The sequence below is a fragment of the Heliangelus exortis genome, chromosome 17 (assembly GCF_036169615.1).
Source record: "Heliangelus exortis chromosome 17, bHelExo1.hap1, whole genome shotgun sequence".
NCBI lineage: Eukaryota > Metazoa > Chordata > Aves > Apodiformes > Trochilidae > Heliangelus > Heliangelus exortis.
The window spans coordinates 630,578-648,767 of NC_092438.1; the positions used below are offsets into that span (position 1 = coordinate 630,578).

At 47.5% G+C, this 18,190-nt stretch overlaps 1 protein-coding gene across 5 annotated transcripts; it reads right to left on the reverse strand.

Annotated features, from left to right (window-relative positions):
- Positions 1-26: 26 nt before the first annotated feature.
- Positions 27-17,663, reverse strand: IL21R (interleukin 21 receptor). Of its 5 annotated transcripts, none has more exons than XM_071760917.1 (10): positions 17,422-17,663; positions 16,595-16,684; positions 8,520-8,594; positions 7,592-7,697; positions 6,769-6,965; positions 5,249-5,400; positions 4,373-4,550; positions 3,143-3,239; positions 2,691-2,772; positions 27-1,234 (listed from the first exon to the last, which is right to left on the reverse strand). In XM_071760917.1, the coding sequence occupies exons 3-10, from the start codon at positions 8,572-8,574 to the stop codon at positions 317-319; spliced, it is 1,785 nt and encodes a 594-aa protein (XP_071617018.1). In that variant the 5' UTR covers positions 8,575-8,594; positions 16,595-16,684; positions 17,422-17,663; the 3' UTR covers positions 27-316. The 5 variants fall into 5 exon arrangements, with proteins under 5 accessions (XP_071617018.1, XP_071617017.1, XP_071617015.1 ...); XM_071760916.1 differs by lacking the exons at positions 16,595-16,684; positions 17,422-17,663 and adding exons at positions 11,069-11,192; positions 14,112-15,189; XM_071760914.1 differs by lacking the exon at positions 17,422-17,663 and having other exon boundaries at positions 16,595-16,955.
- Between the last annotated feature and the right edge of the window lie 527 nt (positions 17,664-18,190).

Here is an 18,190-nt window from a genome sequence, read left to right on the forward strand (position 1 = left end):
AAAAAAAAAAAAATTGTACTTCTACATAAGCTAAAGGGTAATTTTTAAAGGAACAGTTGCTTTTTGTTCCATTATAAGGGGGGTTAAGGGGGGACTCTTAAAAAAAAACAACAAAAAACCATCACATCGTGTTTAAGATATTAACAGGATAAATGGCAATAGAAATAGGCATAAATTTCAATGGATCTAACAGTTTTCAGTTGTATGCAATGGAGCTTCCACAAAGTAAACTTTGTTTCTTTTCTGAATTTTGCTAACACTTTGTTCCTGACACAGTGTGGAAAGGCCCTGCACTCTGCAAGGCAACATCATGCCCTTAGCTTGTTTGTGTCCCACTGAGTGGGCTGTCAGAACAACAGGACACCCACTGCTTGACGTAGCTCCGTGGAAAGTCCTCTTCCCCCTCCCGCTCAAGAGGGATGGACCCACAGTTGGTCTGATTGCTCTCCTCAAATTCACAGTCAACTGGACTCCCACAGTCTGAGTCCACAAAGCCACTGTCAATAGTGTCTAAGTCTACACAGATTGTAGGATAATTGTCACCAGGCTTTGTGATATGAGAAAAGAAGTCACAGGAGACTTCACTGTAGGAAACACTTTCACCAGCAGTAGAAGTTAGAGAAGTGTGATTTTCCAAATCCCACTGATCAGGCTGCAAGCAAAGGGCTCCTAGGATGCTCCTCATGCCTCCTTCCAAAGCCCTTTCTATTTGTTGGTGGGCTGGGACATGTGAACTCCCCAGGGGGCCTGTGGACACAGACCCTGAGGCAAGGATTTTGTCCTGTGTGCTCAGGTCAGCCAGATGCAAGTCACTGGATATCTTTCTGTCTTCATCATCAATGTTAATCTTGGGGTAACCTGTTTCTCTAGCACAACTGTGCTCCTGGCTGGCAAGCTGGTGTCCCCTGTACACAGGGTTAGAGTTGCATTGGCAGCTACAAGGTGTGAACTCATCAACCACAGTCACAGTATCAATGGACAAATGCCGGTATGGATGTTCCTGTGCCCCACTGCTGCTGCTCATACCAGACAGCAGGGACTGCCTGTCCTGACCTGGGGCAGACAGGCAAGACACACAGGGCTTGCAGGGCACATCTTTTCTCAGTTCACCCAGCTCCTCCTGTGGGGTGCTGTTGGAAGGACACATGGTGTAAACTTCTAAGATTTCTGGAAGGACTATTCCATATTCAAAGAAATCAAGGTTCATTTTTGTACGGGATCCACCAACCCACTGCTGCATAAAAAGACATACAGGGAGAAAGAGGTTAGTATCATAAGATTTGACTATTGACATAAATGTGCAAAGTTTTTATGCTTTTACAGGCAAAGTCAAACTCTAAGATTACTGACTTCTCCAAAAAAGCAGGGTATGAGATGCTGTTATTACCAGACATAGGCAGCTGAAGGAGAACTGACTCATCATTGAAAACAATAAGCTCTGAAAGGTCTGTATGGCTTTTAAATTTTCTCTATGCTGCAAAGAAAGCCTCTGCCCAGAGCAGCATTCCTTTGTGCATCAGCCAACAGTCCCCTCCCAAGACACCAAATCTCCTCTGCGCCCCTGTCTTAAGACACTACTTGTCTCAGGACTGAGTCTACCTGGTCCTGACTTCTTTCCCTGAGAGCAATCAGGGCCACCTGCCTCTCAAGAGGAGGCAAGTGCCCTTCTGGTGCAGATATGGGAAGCCATAATGGGGCTGAAAGAGGAAGGCAGGAAGGAAGTGAGACAGTCACACCAGGTTTCAGCTTGGATGGCACCCATCCAAGACTACTTGCTTAACCTCATTGCAAACATCAGCAATGCAGTAGTGGGAAAGTACATGAAGATCATCAGGGCCCAGCTGGTGTCCTGCTTCCTGAGGGTCTAAGAAAAATCAGAACCAAAAAGCAGACACTGAAGTGTCTCTGATAAGTGCTGCTGTAGCAACAGGAACTTGTTCAGAAAGAGGCAGTGATGTCTGCACTCACATGCCAGCACTTTCACAGCTTGATAAATAACAGCAATGCGAGCTGCTCTTCTGCTTAATACAGTCATTATTTATGGATGCTCAATGTTCTTTTACTTTTGTATCCTGATAACTCCAGCAAACTCTGCAGTCACATGTGCAAGTTTGGCTGGTGTTAAACAAGAAGAGGATTTGGGAGGATTAAGCAAAGTTACTTCATATGGAAGCAGCTGCACTGTACAATCACCCAGCAGTTACATGCCCCCAAAGCTCAAGCCATCTTTCCAGGATGATACACTTCTCTATTTCTGTATGAGTGACTCTTCAGAGAGAATTACAAGGCTTAATGCTGAGCTTGTGTCACTGCACAGGGAGACTGAGCTCTACAGTGAAGTCTGATTCCTGGCCTTGATGGCCAGCCACATGGAACTGGACCTTTGGAAAAATTCCAGTTACTGTCCTAGTATCCCTTCAGGTTCCCAGGCTTCACATATCACACAAGCTCAACTCATCCACTGAGATAGCACCTACAGGGAATGAGGAGCACAGACCTGACAAAAGGCCTTTGTGGCACAGAACAGACACTGGAGAGCCCTGGTCTTTATACCTGGAGCTGTTCGGCATTCCCTTGAGACAGATTCCCCCTCCCACTGCCTAATGAGAATCTCTTGCCCAGGGTAGCATGACAGGCCTTTTAGTTTAGCTTTGTCATGTTCTTCACTTGCTTATGTAACCCATTTATACCTTGAAATCTCCATTATGCACCAGGTAAAGAGGTTTGAAAAAGGCAGCAGGGTCAGGGATGCAAGCCATCTTCTTCCACAAGCTGAAGGAGAAAAGAGAGCCAGTGTTGAGGGGCCTGTGCCAGCTTTGGAACAGGGCAGGGCAGCCCTGGCTGCTGTTCCCATCTGGCAGCTGCAGAGCACAGACTGGACCAGGAGGCTGGCTGGCCCCTGCTCAGCCCCCCTGTGCCATTGGCTTGTCCCAACCAGCTGAATGGTGACAGCAGAGCCCCAGAGAAAAGCAAGGCACCCTTGGCAGTATGCCATCTGGAGACCATATTTTGCTGAAACCCAGAGACCCAGAGCTGTGTCTGTGCATGGATATAAAAGATGCAAAGAAGGGTGCATGTGAACGCCCCATCTTTAGCCAGACAGAGTAGAAGCACTTACTCTGGCTTCCTGAAGCATTCTTACCTCTGCTTCTTGGCCAGAAAGATTGTGATTGAGACAGTGACTGCCACAATACCACCAAACAGAGGCAGCCATCTCACGCCTGCTGCCTGTGTCACTGCTGGAGAAAGAGACAGGGTCATTCAGGCTCACCTTGCATTTCTGACCTGGTCAGTAAGCAGGACGTGGCAAGGAAACACCCTCCATTTCTAGCCCAGACTTTTCTCTTAGGGACACTGAGACTGTCACCCGGCATCCAGCACTCCAGGCACAAAGTTTAATGAAGATGCTCAGAAGTGACTGCACCAATGAAAGGAGCAGTACATGAGCTGCCCTATGGCCTGGCTGCACCACAGACCATAGCACAGACAGACAACATGCTTGGGGCAGGACAGCAGCTCCCTGCTGCAAAGATCCCTGGTGTTTCTGCCTCTTTCTGGGTTAGGGACATCACAAATGATCTGTGAAGTAGAGAGTGAAGCTGGCCATAGATATGTGAAGAAAAGGTGTTGACCAGATGAGTGCTTGTAGGCTGCTCTCTGCTTGTGTTGGAAAGGAGTGCCTGTGAGGCCCAGAACTCAGATGATTCTTTGCAAACAGAGCCTGACCCTGCTGCCACAGCACCATGTAATACTTCAGTTTGAGCTGCACAGCAGTGACAACAGAGAAGTTCAGCATACACTTCTGACACAGTCACCCTGCCCTGCTCTGTTTGAACAGACTCCCTGTTTTCATAACCTCTGTTCCACCATGACAAGCACCAGTGTGCTTCTGTGCATTAGGTACTGTGCACTCCTTGTGGGGTGGGAGTGGTGGCTATCAGATGACATACTCATACCCAATATCACCAAAAAAACAGAGTTTAGATGTAAGGTAGCCTTACATCTAAAGCAGGCTCCCCTCTCCCCTCAACTGAAGGCAATACTAAACTGCAGTAGTGGAGGCACTTCTACTAGGATCTCCCCCATTTCTGAAAGCTGCAACAGGACCCTGGGTGTTTGACACTAGAAAGAAAGCCAGAGGCACCCAAACCCACAGCCAACTCCACCAAACCCAAGCTGTAAGGTGGGCTTTACAGCACAGTGAGAAGGTCAACAGAGACAGCATATATCAGCCCAGTCCTGGGGTTCACAAGCAAGACAAACATGCCTATCTTTACTAGATTATTTAGAATATGCTCCAATTAATTAGATTTGATTAGAGAAACATTCTCTGACATCAACTGGAAGGGCAAGGAGAGCTGGAGGTACATACCAGCAGGGCTGGTTTTCAGTGTCAGCACAGGACTCCATTCACTCCAAAATCCATGGAAGCTTGTGTCTTCCCGGGGTCTGGCTCTCACTTGGAACTCATACTCAATGTTTGCCTGGAGTTCCCATGGCAGGATCACCAGTGTCCGTTTATCTTCATGAATAGCTTTAGTCTTCTGAGTCTGTGAATGATTAAACACCAACACATTCAGTGCTGGAATGACTGCTCCCACCTTGCCCTCACTGCCACACAGTGAGGAGCCCTGCAAAGTACTCTCCTCTACTTTTCTCCAAGGACATGTTTCTGCAAGGTCCTGATCTGGATGGTCTGTAGCTGCAGGAGACCCTGGGGGACCCATGCCCCCATGGGCATATCCATGTTCCCATGAAGCATAGCACAAGAAGCAAAGGAACTCTGAGCCTTTCCCACAGGATCTATTACTTCTCAAGCAGCTTCTGCTACTCAATTTTTTTTTTTCAGTTTTGCCTGTTTTCAGTCCAGGAGAGATTCCAAAGGGTCTTCAAAGAGCCACCTTCTCTAAACCATGAAAACCCTTCTTCCACACTACTGCTCCTGTCCTGGTTGTGCTGGCCTCCTCTTTGATGGTGCACACTACTTGATGGGAAACTAACATAGACTCACAAAATCATAGAATAGTTTGGGTTGGAAGGGACCTTAAATCTCATCTGTTTCCAACCCCCCTGCATGGCCAGGGATACCTTCTACTAGACCAGGTTGCTCAAAGTCCTGACCAACATGTCCTTGCACACTTCCCTGGGCAACCTGCTCCATTTTCCCATCACCTCCATACTGAAAAATTTCTTCCTAATATCTAACTTAAGTCTACCCTCTTCCAGTTTAAAGTCACATTTCACTTACCTCCCAGGTGTCAGTCCTTCTCTTATAACGTAGCTGGTATTCCAGCTCCTCATTCAAAAAGTAGTAAGGAAAGTTCTGGTAGATGGTTTCCCAAGAAATATTGTAACCCTCTGAGAACACAGCAGTCAGATTGAATGGAGGCTGTGGTTTGACTGGAAGACAGGATGGTGTTACCCTTTGTAATATTACTGTAGACAAGAAGTTGCCCAGCATGGTATCAGCAATGCAGAGCAATGAGGGAGCAAAACCACCCTGGCAGGGGTGTGCCCTCCTACACAGGACAACATCCACAACTATCCAGCCTCTCAGGCTGAGCAGCAGAGAGCCTCACACCTCAGCAGCATAGTGAAGTCAGGCCCACATTTCTCTGAATATGCTTTCTGCCTATCTCTGAGCCTCTTCATCACCTAAGGAGCTGGGGAAGATAGCACCAGGGGCTCATATCTCCTGGGAGATGTAGAGAGTAGAGCACCTCATGACATGTTCTCATGACAGGTTCTCATGACATAGGAGGACTGTCACTTGCACAGTTAGGGAAATACCCCTCAATGTAATGGAGAAGTAAGGAAAAGCTGAGGGCAGTGGAGGCTGAGGGTAGTGGAGGCTGCATAAACCCAGTGCCAATCCCTGTATCGTAAGCTTTTGCATCCCTTGCAGAAGTGTTTATGTATCCTGAAGAGCAGTAATACACAAACTCCAGCACTAGTCTGCAGGCTCCATCACTGAGCTATGATGCCTCTGTATGGGGACATGCAGGAAAGACACAAAGCATCACTACCCAATCTACAGTCTGCCAGTGGGGACAAGAGGTTTTCCTGAAAGGCTATAGCATTTGGCAAAAAGACAACACTTCCCATGCAAAGTTTAATTTGAGGAGAATCCAAGTAGAAAAATAATTCTTCATATGCCTGCATGGTATCTGTCTGCCTGGCTAACCATCCCGTTTCTTCAGTTTGCTGCACAGCTCAGAACACAAAAGCACTCCATCAAGTCAATTTTATGATTGCATCCAGTCCTCTTGTCATGCAGAAGTCAGTTAGAAATTCCCCCAGAAATGTGAATTACCATCTCCACTGTGTCTGGGATACCTTATGCCTCCCACAATAATGTCATGTTGGTTCAGGGGTCCACTGCAAGAGCCTCCTGGGACTCCTGTGAGGACATTTGTGGTATCTGCAATTAAAGCAATCTCTGCTGCCCTTTAGATTCTACCCAGGAGAAAACACACAGTCTAGGGATGAGATTGGTCTAGGTGGAAATTTACTACCTACTACTTCATGTGGAAAAGGAATGTCCCCATGAAGAGGCTGGGGCCAAGCTAGCTCTATGCTCAGCCTCAAGCATACATATTTCTGCAGTTTATAGTAACAACAATAATAGTACAGTGCTGTGTGTAGATGAGTGCACACTAAACATGGGCCCAGACAGTGGCTGCCACGCTCACTCCTTGCCCAGACTTCCCTAGCAGATAGATATAAAAGTCAGACAGTATTTATCAAATCCACCATGTTTGTACTTACTCTTCTCTGCCATATAGAAGCCTTTGGAAATCACATGCTGCCTACCAGCTCTCTCTGCAACATCCACCTGGACTTTGATATCTGCCACAAGTACAGTCATGTCCACAGTGCACATGTACTGTGTGTGACTGGTGTTCCTGGACAATTCCAGGAGACTGCAGGCAGCCATAGTATTTTCTGGATCTTCCTCATGAAACCTGAAACCACCAAAACAAACAAGTCCACATCTGCCACATGCTGCAGCTGCACTAAACTGTTACTGAACCACCAGGCACAGGAATTAGTAAGCATGTTCAAATAAAAAACTTTTTAATATTGACAGGATTTTTTCCCCTTCTATTTGCGCAGCTTGGCAACTTCGAGAGAAGTAGGAAACTGATGATGAAGTGTTCATGGAAAGGAAAGGTGCTTTCCAAGGCTGCACAGCCCAGGACTCCAGGACTGCACCCACCTCCCTGCAGAACAGCAGCCATACAGGGCTTGAACAAGCTGTGTGAGCCTTGCCAGCACACATGAGCAAAAATCTGTTGTTAAGAGCAGCAAAGGCAAGATATTCCCAGGGCAGGAGAGAAACAGTGCCAAGGAAGTCAGAGCCAGTGCAGAGTGACTGGCAAGAAGTACAGTCAGTGGACATTGGAACCAGGGATTCTTTGCTAGGGAAGATGCCAGCTGATAACTGGAGTGTGTGTGAAGAACCAAGTAAAAACCAACAAGGCAGCAAGGACAAGACTTCTACCTATAAAGAGGACAGAAGGACACCACGTGCTATGTCCAGATTAGAATTTCCAAGTGACTGCACTTTGCTCATCTTACTGTGACATACCATGTTGCAGTGAGGTCATATGAACTGCCACCCAAGTCATTTCTCAGGATGCAGGATAGGGTCTTTACATAGTCCACAAAACACGTGAGGTTTTCACAACATGTAGCTGTAGGTTCAGAAAGAGAAAACACATTAGTTTCCATGACAAAGCAAGCAGAATTTATATCAATATACAGTCCTCAGAGCTCCTAGTAAATCTGAAAGGAATACACTACTCTGTGCCAGCTCCCCCCCCAAAATTTTCTGCTAATCTAGTTTTTTGGAGGAGGTCCAGTGCTCTACCTAGAAGAAGCATATAAAATGCTAAGTCTGCACCTGCTCCCTACAGACACTTGTTGCTGCCTCTTTCTGTTCAGCTGACTTGTTCAGAAAGTCAGCTCTGAGTCAGCGGAAGCTTGCGCAGTGTGTAGGAACCAGCAAGAAAGGGAGAGTGCTTCCATAGTGCTGTCCTGAGCAAAGGACCTCAGACCAGGAAAGGTTCACCCCCCTGTTCCTGGCTGGCCTGCCAACAGCAGCCATAAACCTTGGTAATATCTTGGTCTTGGCCACCAGAACCTCTCTTATGGCAAAGTGATTGGTTTTTTTGGGGGGGGAAGTGGTGTGGAACTCCTACTCTATGTCAACAGGAGACATTTCAATGCAAGGCAGGCAATTCCTCTGCACTCTCCCAATGGATGCTGCTCCCTGGAGTGGTGTGGAGTCTGTCTGAGCTCTGCTCAGCAGTGCACCCTCTTGTGCATGTCCTTGAGTGTCAGTGGAGCCTCTTCCATAACTCTTTATCTCAGAGAATCCTCTCCCCTCATACCTTTCTTGTGCTTGCTGCCCCATGGCAACCTTGTGCCATGCAAATCTCAGTAGAGCCTGTGTTAATGGTCAACAAAGTAAATCCTATGGGTGCATAGCCTGGAAGAGATATTTGAGAACTTACTGTAGTGGAATAAGAGAAAGAAAGCAATACTCTGTAGCCACAGTTTTTTCCTCATATTGGTTCTGACTGGATGTCCTGGGGAAAAAAAAATAATTAAAACCTCCCCCCAACAAACAACCAATTAAAAGTTCATGTCTTAGTAAAAGATTAAAAACAATCATCTACTTGTATGTGTGTCACGGTTTAACACTGGCCCGGCAATTAAACCGAGTAACAGACGCTCTCTATTAATCTCTCTCTCCTCCCTGATAAGAAAGGAGAGAGAATAAGGGAGAGAGACTTATGGGCTGGAAACTAAACTACACAACTTTAATGAAACAGTAATGATAAATAGGAAAAATTAATAAATATATACAAATATACAAGAAAATGGATACCACATTCCTCCCCCCTTTCCCCCAATAGCTCTCACGTCACCACCGAGGCTGCAGGGCAGCCCTGGGAAAGTCCAGGCTGGACTCCTGGAGTCGGCAGCAGTTGGGAACTGGAGGCAGGAACACACAGATATGGGCTGGCACGGATCAGGACCACAGGCAGACGAACGGACTGGATCCCTCCAGGATGCCAGGTGAAGGAAGGGAAGCAGGAAAGGCAGGAAGGGCAGGCAGCCAGAAGCTGGAAATCTGGCTTGGCCCTCGTGATCCCTCAAATTTATACTGAGGATGATGTATATGGGATGGAATACTCTGTTTGGTCAATTCTGGCATCTATCTTGTCTGTTCCTCCCCAAAGGAGGGATGCAGGTGGGACCTCTTATGTTTTCCTGAGCAGTGTCCTTGGCTCTGCACACCAGTCTCTAGCAGTAACTATAAACATCAAGTGTTATCAGTCCTAGAAACACACAGTCTGAGAAACTTGCTGCTAATTTCAGCAAGTGCAACTACTTACAGGAGACTTAGCTGAAAGCAAAAGTACAAGACAGAAAATCACCTTTATCCTGGCCCAAACCAGGACAATGTGAAAGGCTGAGGCGGAATTAATTTTTTTTTTCATTTAAATGTCTAATTTAGGCAACTCACCTCAGCTTTTCTGTGGGCTAAAGGGGCCCTGCCAACTGCCTGTAAACCAAGTCAGTGAAACCTCTGCTCCTTGCTAGCAGCATGTGCACAGAGAAAACATCAAAGTGACTGCAGTGACTGCAGCCTCAGTCTATCCATGTAACAAGAAGACACTTGGGTTAAGTGCTAACCCATTTTTTTCTTCATTGGTTTCCTGAAGCTAGAAGTGCCTTGCAGCTTGGAGAAGTAACACTGCTCTGGCTTAAACATCTGTGCAGTGACTTTGTCAAGCAGAGTCTGAATGACACTGTGGGTCTGTATGAACAAGACTTGTGAGAACTCATTAATTCGGCCTACCCATGGCTAAATAAGCATAGAATATCTAATTAAAGGACTCCAATAAGACAGACCAGACAAAAAGATAACAGCCTCTCATGTGGCACAGAAGAGAATGATGTACAGCACTCACTTCAGGAGCGGTACTGCAGAGTGCTGAGGAGAACCCACCTCCTTCTCTGAAGAAAGGTCTTCAGAGAAGAGGATAGCAAGATGTTTACCACAACATGAGTAAAGGGCATCAGATACAAATGACTGCTCAGCCCACAGCCCCAGCTCCAGGACCAGGCCCTCAACCCACATAACACATTAAGGCTTCATTTTCACAGCGTTTAAAATTTACAGCAGCACACAGACATGCACAGAAAGACTTCAAATGAGCTCCCTGCAGAGTATTGGCTGTTGATACCTCTTACAGATTTTAGCAGTTTTCTCAAGCTATTCTGAAATAGACTAGGCAGTCTGCAGAAAAGACTTTGGAGAAGCAACCTGTATGTTTTTGGGGGACATAGTTCTGTTGGCAGCAAGCTGCAAGGATGCACAGACATGCCATGCTATGGAGCAGCAACACTGCCAGTGACTGAACTCACAACATTGCCTCTGAAGATCCCCAGAGCTCTGCAAAACCTGCACTAGATGGCACAGAGGCACCCGTGAAAGTGATGTGAGTGAAGATTGGGCAGTAACTGCAGTCAGCAGAAAATACTCAGAGCTCCTGTCAGGGCCTGGTGCAGGTCAAAAAATCACAGAATGGTTTGGTGCAAAAGGGACTTGTAAAGTTCAACTAGTCCAACCCCCTGCAATGAGCAAGAACATCTTTAACTAGATCAGGTTGCTCAGAACCCCAAACCTCCAGTGATCTACCACCTCTTTGGGGAGTGTATGCCAGTGTTTCACCACCCTCATTATAAAACAATTTCTTCCTTACATTTCTCCTCTCTCAGTTTAAAACCATTACTCCTTGTCCTATTGCTACAGGCCCTGCTAAAAAGTTTGTCCCCATCTTTCTTATAAACGTGCTTTAAGTATTTAATGCTGCCATGAGGTCTTCCTGGAGCCTTTTCTTCTCCAGGTTGAACAAGCCTCAAGTTTCTCAGCCTTTCTTCATCCCTCTAGTCATTTTTGTGGCCTCCTCTGTATTCACTCCAAGAAGTCCATGTCTTTCCTGTGCTGAGAACCCCAGAGCTGGGCACAGCATGTCAGGTGGGGTCTCACCAGAGGGGAGCAGAGGGGCAGAATCCCCTCCCTCAGCCTGCTGGCCATGCTTCTTTTGATGCAGCCCAGGATACAACTGGCTTTCTGGGATGCCAGCTCACGTCCAGCTTTTGTCCATCACTACCTCCAAGTTCTTCTTGGTAGGGCTACTCTCCATGCCTTCATCCCCCTGTCTGTATTGTTACTGAGGGTTGCCCTGACCCAGGTGCAGTATTCACGTCCTGGGGTGCCCGTGCCTCCCCATCACCAGCAGCAAGCACCCAGACAGTCTCTCAGCAAAAAGAATGGCAGCTGAGGCCTCTCCCACTTGGGGAACATCTGTGAAGTTTAAAAATTTCCCAGCTTTACTCAAATAAGAAAAGCAAAATAAATTTAGCAGCCACCAAAAAGCCCCTGTGGCCTCATGTGAGCTCAGAGATTGACACTCAAGGCACTGCAGTGTCCAGATGAGATCAGCAAGGCTGGCTCAGGAGGTGCCACAAACACCTCGTGGCTGCAGCACCTCAGCCCTGCGCTGGGCTCAGTCACTGGTGCTGCCCCTGGGCTCCTGCCAGACCCCAGCTGAGCTCAGCATTGAGACCCTGAGCCCTGCTGGGCCCTCCCCTCCTGCCAGTGGCAAGACAAACTCTCTCCATGGTTCAGCCTTTCTTGCTGTCATACATTTCCTTGAGGAAACACCTTTTCTTGACCTCTCTGGTCCCAGTTCTCCAAGTTTTCTCTCTGTAACTATGATTGTTACCGTGACTGGTGGTGCAGTCCCCAACCACTGAGGCACAGGTTCACTGCCCAACCCCCTTCTGCTCCCACTCATCCTTCCACTGCTCTTCTCCAAACTGATATCCCTTTGAGGAAGGCACTCCCTCATCCTGCCACCCAAAACCTGTTCACCCATCTGCCTGCACCATGGACACTGACACCCTTGGGATGGACAATCTCCTGATGCAGACACAGCATCTGCTCCTGACTCCCCCCCACCGAGGGCCCTGTTCTGTGCCAGATGAGCTGGCCACTGCAGCCTAGAGCTCACTAGCCCTCAAGACATAATGCACACAATAGTTCACTGCCTTTTAAAATTCTCCTTCTCCCTGAGAAATACCTGGAAACTATTGTTCCCAGGCTTGGAATATTTAGGGTTGCCCTACCTTAAGATGCCTGTCCCCACCCTGATGCCCTCACTGCCTTGGCCTGCCTGCGGGGCTGGGCCCTGCTGCAGAAACAGCCTCAGCCTCAGCCTCACTCTGCTTTGTGACTGTCACACTCCACAGTCTCAGCCACCTTTGTATGGGCAAGAAAGACAACTCCGTGTCTCTTCCTCAGCAGAGGAAGGAAGGGTTGGGCTCTCAAAGAGCTCCGCAGGCCCACTGTTTGTTTCAGAGTCCAACTGGCAGTGCCTCCAGTGTTTCATATTCATGATTTTTCTGTAGCTCCCTCATTTTACCTCTATGCCTGCCTAAACGGACAGAACAATAAAAGGGAGGGAAGTCTTTGCTGCTTCTAGCTACTGGACTGTAGTTTCTTAAAGTTTCCTCCCTGTTCTCCATCAATACCATCAATCCAATGAGACAGGAAGGACTCAACAGGAAAAAGTCAGAGGAACAAGCCCAGTAGCTCGTTGGGAAGATGTCTTACAGAGATGTCAGAGGCTGACATTACCCACTGGAGAGAGGTTCACAAACTATATAGCAAAAATAAGACAAAAGCAGTAGGATCTGCTAATACAGGTGAAGCAAGGGGACAAAACTTCCTCACTTGGGCCTCGACTGTCCCATCTCTTACCCTTGCCAGTGCTCACAGGCAAGTCCAACACTTAATCTCCCCCCTTTTTATACAGTTCTCCTACCTCAGTGTGGTGGTGAAGGACCACAACCTCTGAGTGTGCCACAGTGTCAGTGCTGTGTGTGTCTGACCTCCTGGCTGTGCTCTGGGTTGTCTTAATAAGACATGGATGACTGTGGAGAAAAGCTGGAAAAGACAGAGCTCTGAAGGTACATCTCTGAGAGCTTTGATGGCTGAAAGACCTCATGGCTTCACAGAGCTGTAAAGCTTCCTCCAGCCAGGCCCTCTGCAAGTCTCAGTGCAGTCTATGATTAAGACCTCCCACCTTGCCTAAACTCCAAGTCACTCAATTTGTCACAATTTTGCTTCCATTTGCCAGCACCCTGCTCATGTGATTGTTCACTTGGACATAAGAACAGCAGTGGGCAATGAGCAGAGGCAGGAGCTTGTTCCCTGTCTGAAAGCAGGAAAGTCCTTTCTACCACCTCATTTCAATTTCTCAGTGAAATGTGGATTCTGAGACAACTTCATGCATTCCTGAAAGCCAGTTACTTTACTCTAATAAAATGTTGAGCACTACACAGCTGCAGCACCATTGCTGCAGACTCAGTAGTATCCTAGACACTGTGTGTGAGAGCACAGTCAAACTTGATTAGCCATTTATGCAGATGTGAACAAGTAAATGTTACTACGAGGTTTTAAGACAACAGAGAATAAGAAATAGGACCAATACAGAGTTATTTATTAAGATTATTTTTGTTAAGGATCTGGAAATATGGTTAGGATATTAACCATATTAGGATGCAGCCTACGTTCACAAGTTGAGATGGCTCTGGGAAATGTATGCACTAAAAAAACTTCCATAAAAGAAAAAAAAAAAAAAAAAGGAATGAGAAGTAAAACTAACTAGGAACTCAGTTAAAATAAAATAAAACAAAAATAAATAATAAAAATAAAATAATCTAGCCTTTCCAAGCATAAGAAAATAGACGTCACAGCAAGCATACACCCAAGTAAAAAAAGAGTGGAAATCTTTCATTCCATCAGTTATACACAAAACCAAGATTTCTTGGAAGAAATCATTATAAATGTTGACTGCGACCACAACGCTAAAGCAACAGGGAGCCAGAAGGATTCTCCAGCTGACCAGAAGAGGCCAGTGGTGGCAGCAGGGGCACAAAGGCCACTTCAGCTCCAGAAAAGATTTACAGTGAAGTCACAGTAACAAACTGGCAGTGGGAAACATTGGTGGAAACACGGACATTACCTCGCCTCATCTCTGCTGCTGTCCACTTCAGCCCTCCAATACTTCCATGGCTGGTTTGGCTAAATCATTACAGGAACTGCAGACCCCCCATGTGTGAGAGATGGGGAGCAGGTAGGTCTCATCAGCACTGAGTAAGAGTAAAGGCTGCTTGTGCACCACCAGGAGTTGGAGTGCATTGGAATACAGAGTGAGAAGTGGTGATTGACGTCAGCACTGTATCGGTATTACTGTGCTGATAGAAGGATGTGGTAAGCAGGAGGCAATGAATTCAGGTCCAAACACCCACACAGCACTTATTACTCTACTGCTCTGCTCTCTTATCTGAGAAAAAGGTGGGAGAACAGAAAAAAACCTCACAAGTCTTAGATCTAAAAGGTCATAGAGAGGCTGGTGAAGGGGGAAGCCAGCAGTGTCAAGGCATTTAATGGTTATGCCTAACTTTATGGTACAGTGAGAATGCCATGGGAGGCAGGCATTCTGTAACCCTCCATTCTCCCCAAAATGGCTCCTGAGATCAGGGCAACAGGAAAGACTTGGAGCAACACAGCACAACTGAGCTGGGCAGCCAGGGGTAGCAGGTCCAGCCATGAGGGATCAGCTCTTACCCGGACCTCAGGGCTCCCCAGACAGCTATAAGGGAAATTACTGCAGAGTCACATCCAGTCCAGCCTAAGCACAAAACATTTCTGTAGTAGCTAACTGCCTCCTTCTTCTGCACAAATAATGGTTCTAGCACACCTTGAAGGAATCCAGTGTAACTGTGGAACAAAAGCAACACCACTCTCCTGGTCTGCTGTCCTCACAAGAGACAGTTATTACTGACTACTTGGGAAACCTCCAGCTTAGCTGCTCAGCCTAGGTGATCCTGTGCTGTCCCACACTGCACCTGACAGTGACAATCTCCAGAAGCCATAGGTAGCATCAGCACAGACAAGTCCTTTCTAGAAGTTTGTGCCTAAGATCATGGCTCTAAGTGACCCACAAAGTGTGCAGAAGGACACTCTTGTACAGAGTTTCTGTTCCAAACATGAGGAATACCTGCTCGGCTAAGCAATGGAATCTTTTCCATGCATGTAGCAGTGCAGAGGCAAGCCCAGGTACCAGCAGTTACCTGGTAAGCACGGTCAGGGGCCAGCTGTCCTGCCCTGAATGGTCCAGAACATCTGTCTTTCCCAGGGTGAATAAGGGCCATGGAGAGACAAGGTAAGAGGTAGGACTGAAGGTAGGTAACAAGCCCCAAGATCGAGCAGCAGTGGCAGTTGGAAATTCTTTTTCTAAGCTAATTTTAATTGAAGCAAGTTTATCCTTCACTACTGCCAGAATTCAGATGTGTACAGTTTCTCTGTGATGCTTGCTGCTGGTGAAACATCCAGCCAAGAGAAGCATTAAGGATAGCTCATCATGCATGGATGTGTTGAAACTTAATGTACTGATTGTCTTCTGTCACCTAGTTGTGTACATGAGCATGTGTGAAACTGCAAGTGCAATGTGAAGAACAACAGGTAGTCTTGCCCCCGAAGAGGAAACACTTAACATGCACCTGGCTCTTCAGTCCTGGGAAGCCCAGAACAGAGTGACCCACCAGGTCTCTCTCAGTGACTGAGAGGGACTGTACCACCCACATCCAGCCTGAGAAGAGCCACAATGTAGGACACACCGGAGCTCTAGGAAACCCTGGTACCTGTTTGCACCTGGAACACAGGGAAGGTTTGGAAGATTCTGCTAAAGTTATTGATGACCCAAAAGCATTTTGCCATGGCAGGAAGAAAGGCAACATCTGTATCTATTTGTCAGCAAAAGTAATTTCACACAGAGGAAATAATAATCAATCACAGCTGACAATTCCTTTCTCTAGAAGAGAACAATTTGTGACACTTCCAGTTATCAAGTTCATGATCTCAGGAAAAAAACCCACACAAACCTCTGTATTTTCTTCCTGTCACAATGGGATTAAAAGGATATCTTCAGTATTGTTAAAGCTACAGACCTGGTGTAACTCTAGGATCAGAGGCAGCTTTACTGGCTGGTGACATTTAGGAGGAAGATAATCATACATTACCATAAGTAATGAGTAAAAAAATGCAGGAGAACAGCTGAGACATGAGTAATGTATTCTACTGGAAGACAAAGCAATAGAAGAAACCACCTCAAAGCTCAGGAAATGGGGCAAAATATGAATGAGCCAGGCAGAAAGCGGAGGTGTTAGTCAGCAAGGCAGGGGGATGAAAAACAACAAAGCTGGTGGCCTGTGAGCTGACGATAGGATGCTGCAGAGGATGAGGGAGCACACGGACTGGGGAACACTGAGTGCCACCAGCAGAGACCCCAGCACCCTGCCCTCCTGCCTTCCTTGCCTCTGCCAGTTGTATCTAGGTAGCTCAGCCTTTTGCTTTTCCTGATAGACATCAAGCCTGAACTTGTTCTGCTTGAAGACTGTAGCAGGAGGACACCACTTTGGTTTCTGCCAGAGGAAAAGGACTTACCTTCACAAAGCTGTGACTATATACATCTTGCTCACATGGAAGGATGGTGCAGAGGCTTTTATCTTCTCTCAGGAAATCACCAGACACAGGCTGGTAAACAGAAACAGGAATGACTGTGCCTGTGAACTCACCCTGCCCATCTGGAACAGAAACCTTCAGCTCTGCTCAGGCTCAACCCTCCTCTCATCTGCACCATGCAAAGCGTGCCCAGAGCACCTCCCCAGATGCTCACAACACTGTGCACATCCAGCCCACGGGAAAACGTGCTCTCCCCCAGACAGCCTGCACACCACCCCCCTCTGAGAGCCCAGAGCCCTTTGGATGGCCCGCAGGCAGGGCTCTCCCTCCACCCCTTCCCCACCGCAGCTTCACAAACCGAGCACCAGTCTGTGTGTGCGTGCAGCTCATGTGTCCCGTTGGCTCCACTCTCCCTTACCACAGCCACTGAGTGGTCCCAGCTCACACCTTCCTTCTGTCTTTGTGCTTACAGGGATCACTGGCTCCACAAGAGGCCAGCAATTCCCACCATGCTCTCCTGTGCCAGCACTGCTGGTGGAACTTGCTGCTCCTTCCATGCAGGTTGGCAGAAGATGACCCATCAGCTTGTCCCGAATCTCTGCTTGCCGGGTCACATTAAGACCAGGGCTCTGCTGCTGGCATATAGCTGTTTATGGCAAGAGCCTCTTTGTTTTACCACACATGCCTCAGCCCTCCCCACAAGATCCACAGCAGCCCTTCCACACCTGGGGCTGGGCCCAGCAATGGCCTCTGCTTTGGACAGTTTCTGGTGTCTCTAACAGGGTGAAAAACACCAAGCAACTTCCTACCTCTGGCATCGCTTCCATTTTGGATGGCCCTGGCTGCATGCTGCCTCCAGGTGGCAAGCAGGGATCTGCAGGAGTTGCCCCCACGGCTGAGCAGCCTCCAGCAGCTCCATCCCACAGAGAACATACAGCAGTGCCTTCTCATGTCATTTGCAGGGATGTGCCAGGAGCTCACTAAGGACCAAGAGCATAAACTGCAGGGCCAGCCATGCCCAGTGCAGATGTAGCAACTTTCTAGAGCACTGAGACAAGAACCAGGGACTGGTCACAACTCTCAGCCAGGTGTGGAAATTCTACCCCCAGAAGTCAGTCCAGTGCTTTCTCACCCTGTTATAAAATTCTTGCTGTTGTGCAGATGGCTCACTGCAAGTGAAACCAGCAGTGGTTGAGCTGAGGAAAAGCAGCCAACCTCAAACTCTGCAGCTTATGGCAAATTGCCCCTTATCTAAGAGCTGGGGAAACAGCAGCAAGTAGGAAAGTCCCAGTGGTGTTTGTGACTGACTCAGTAACCTTCATGCAGAGGACAAACACCACAGTGCTGTGAAGGCCCTGCTGGTATGGGGCACAGACAGGAGTGCAAACGTCTGATCCACCACTGAACCCCAGGAGCTCCTTAGGACACCTGCAATACCCCATGGTCTGGGCAGGGCCAGGGCAGTCATCCCTCTGTCCAAGGCAGGCTGTGGTTCACAGGCTCATATTGCATCAACTGTTACCATTATTATTGATTCTGCATTCATAATACAGAATTTTATGTCTCCTGCAGCTGGTC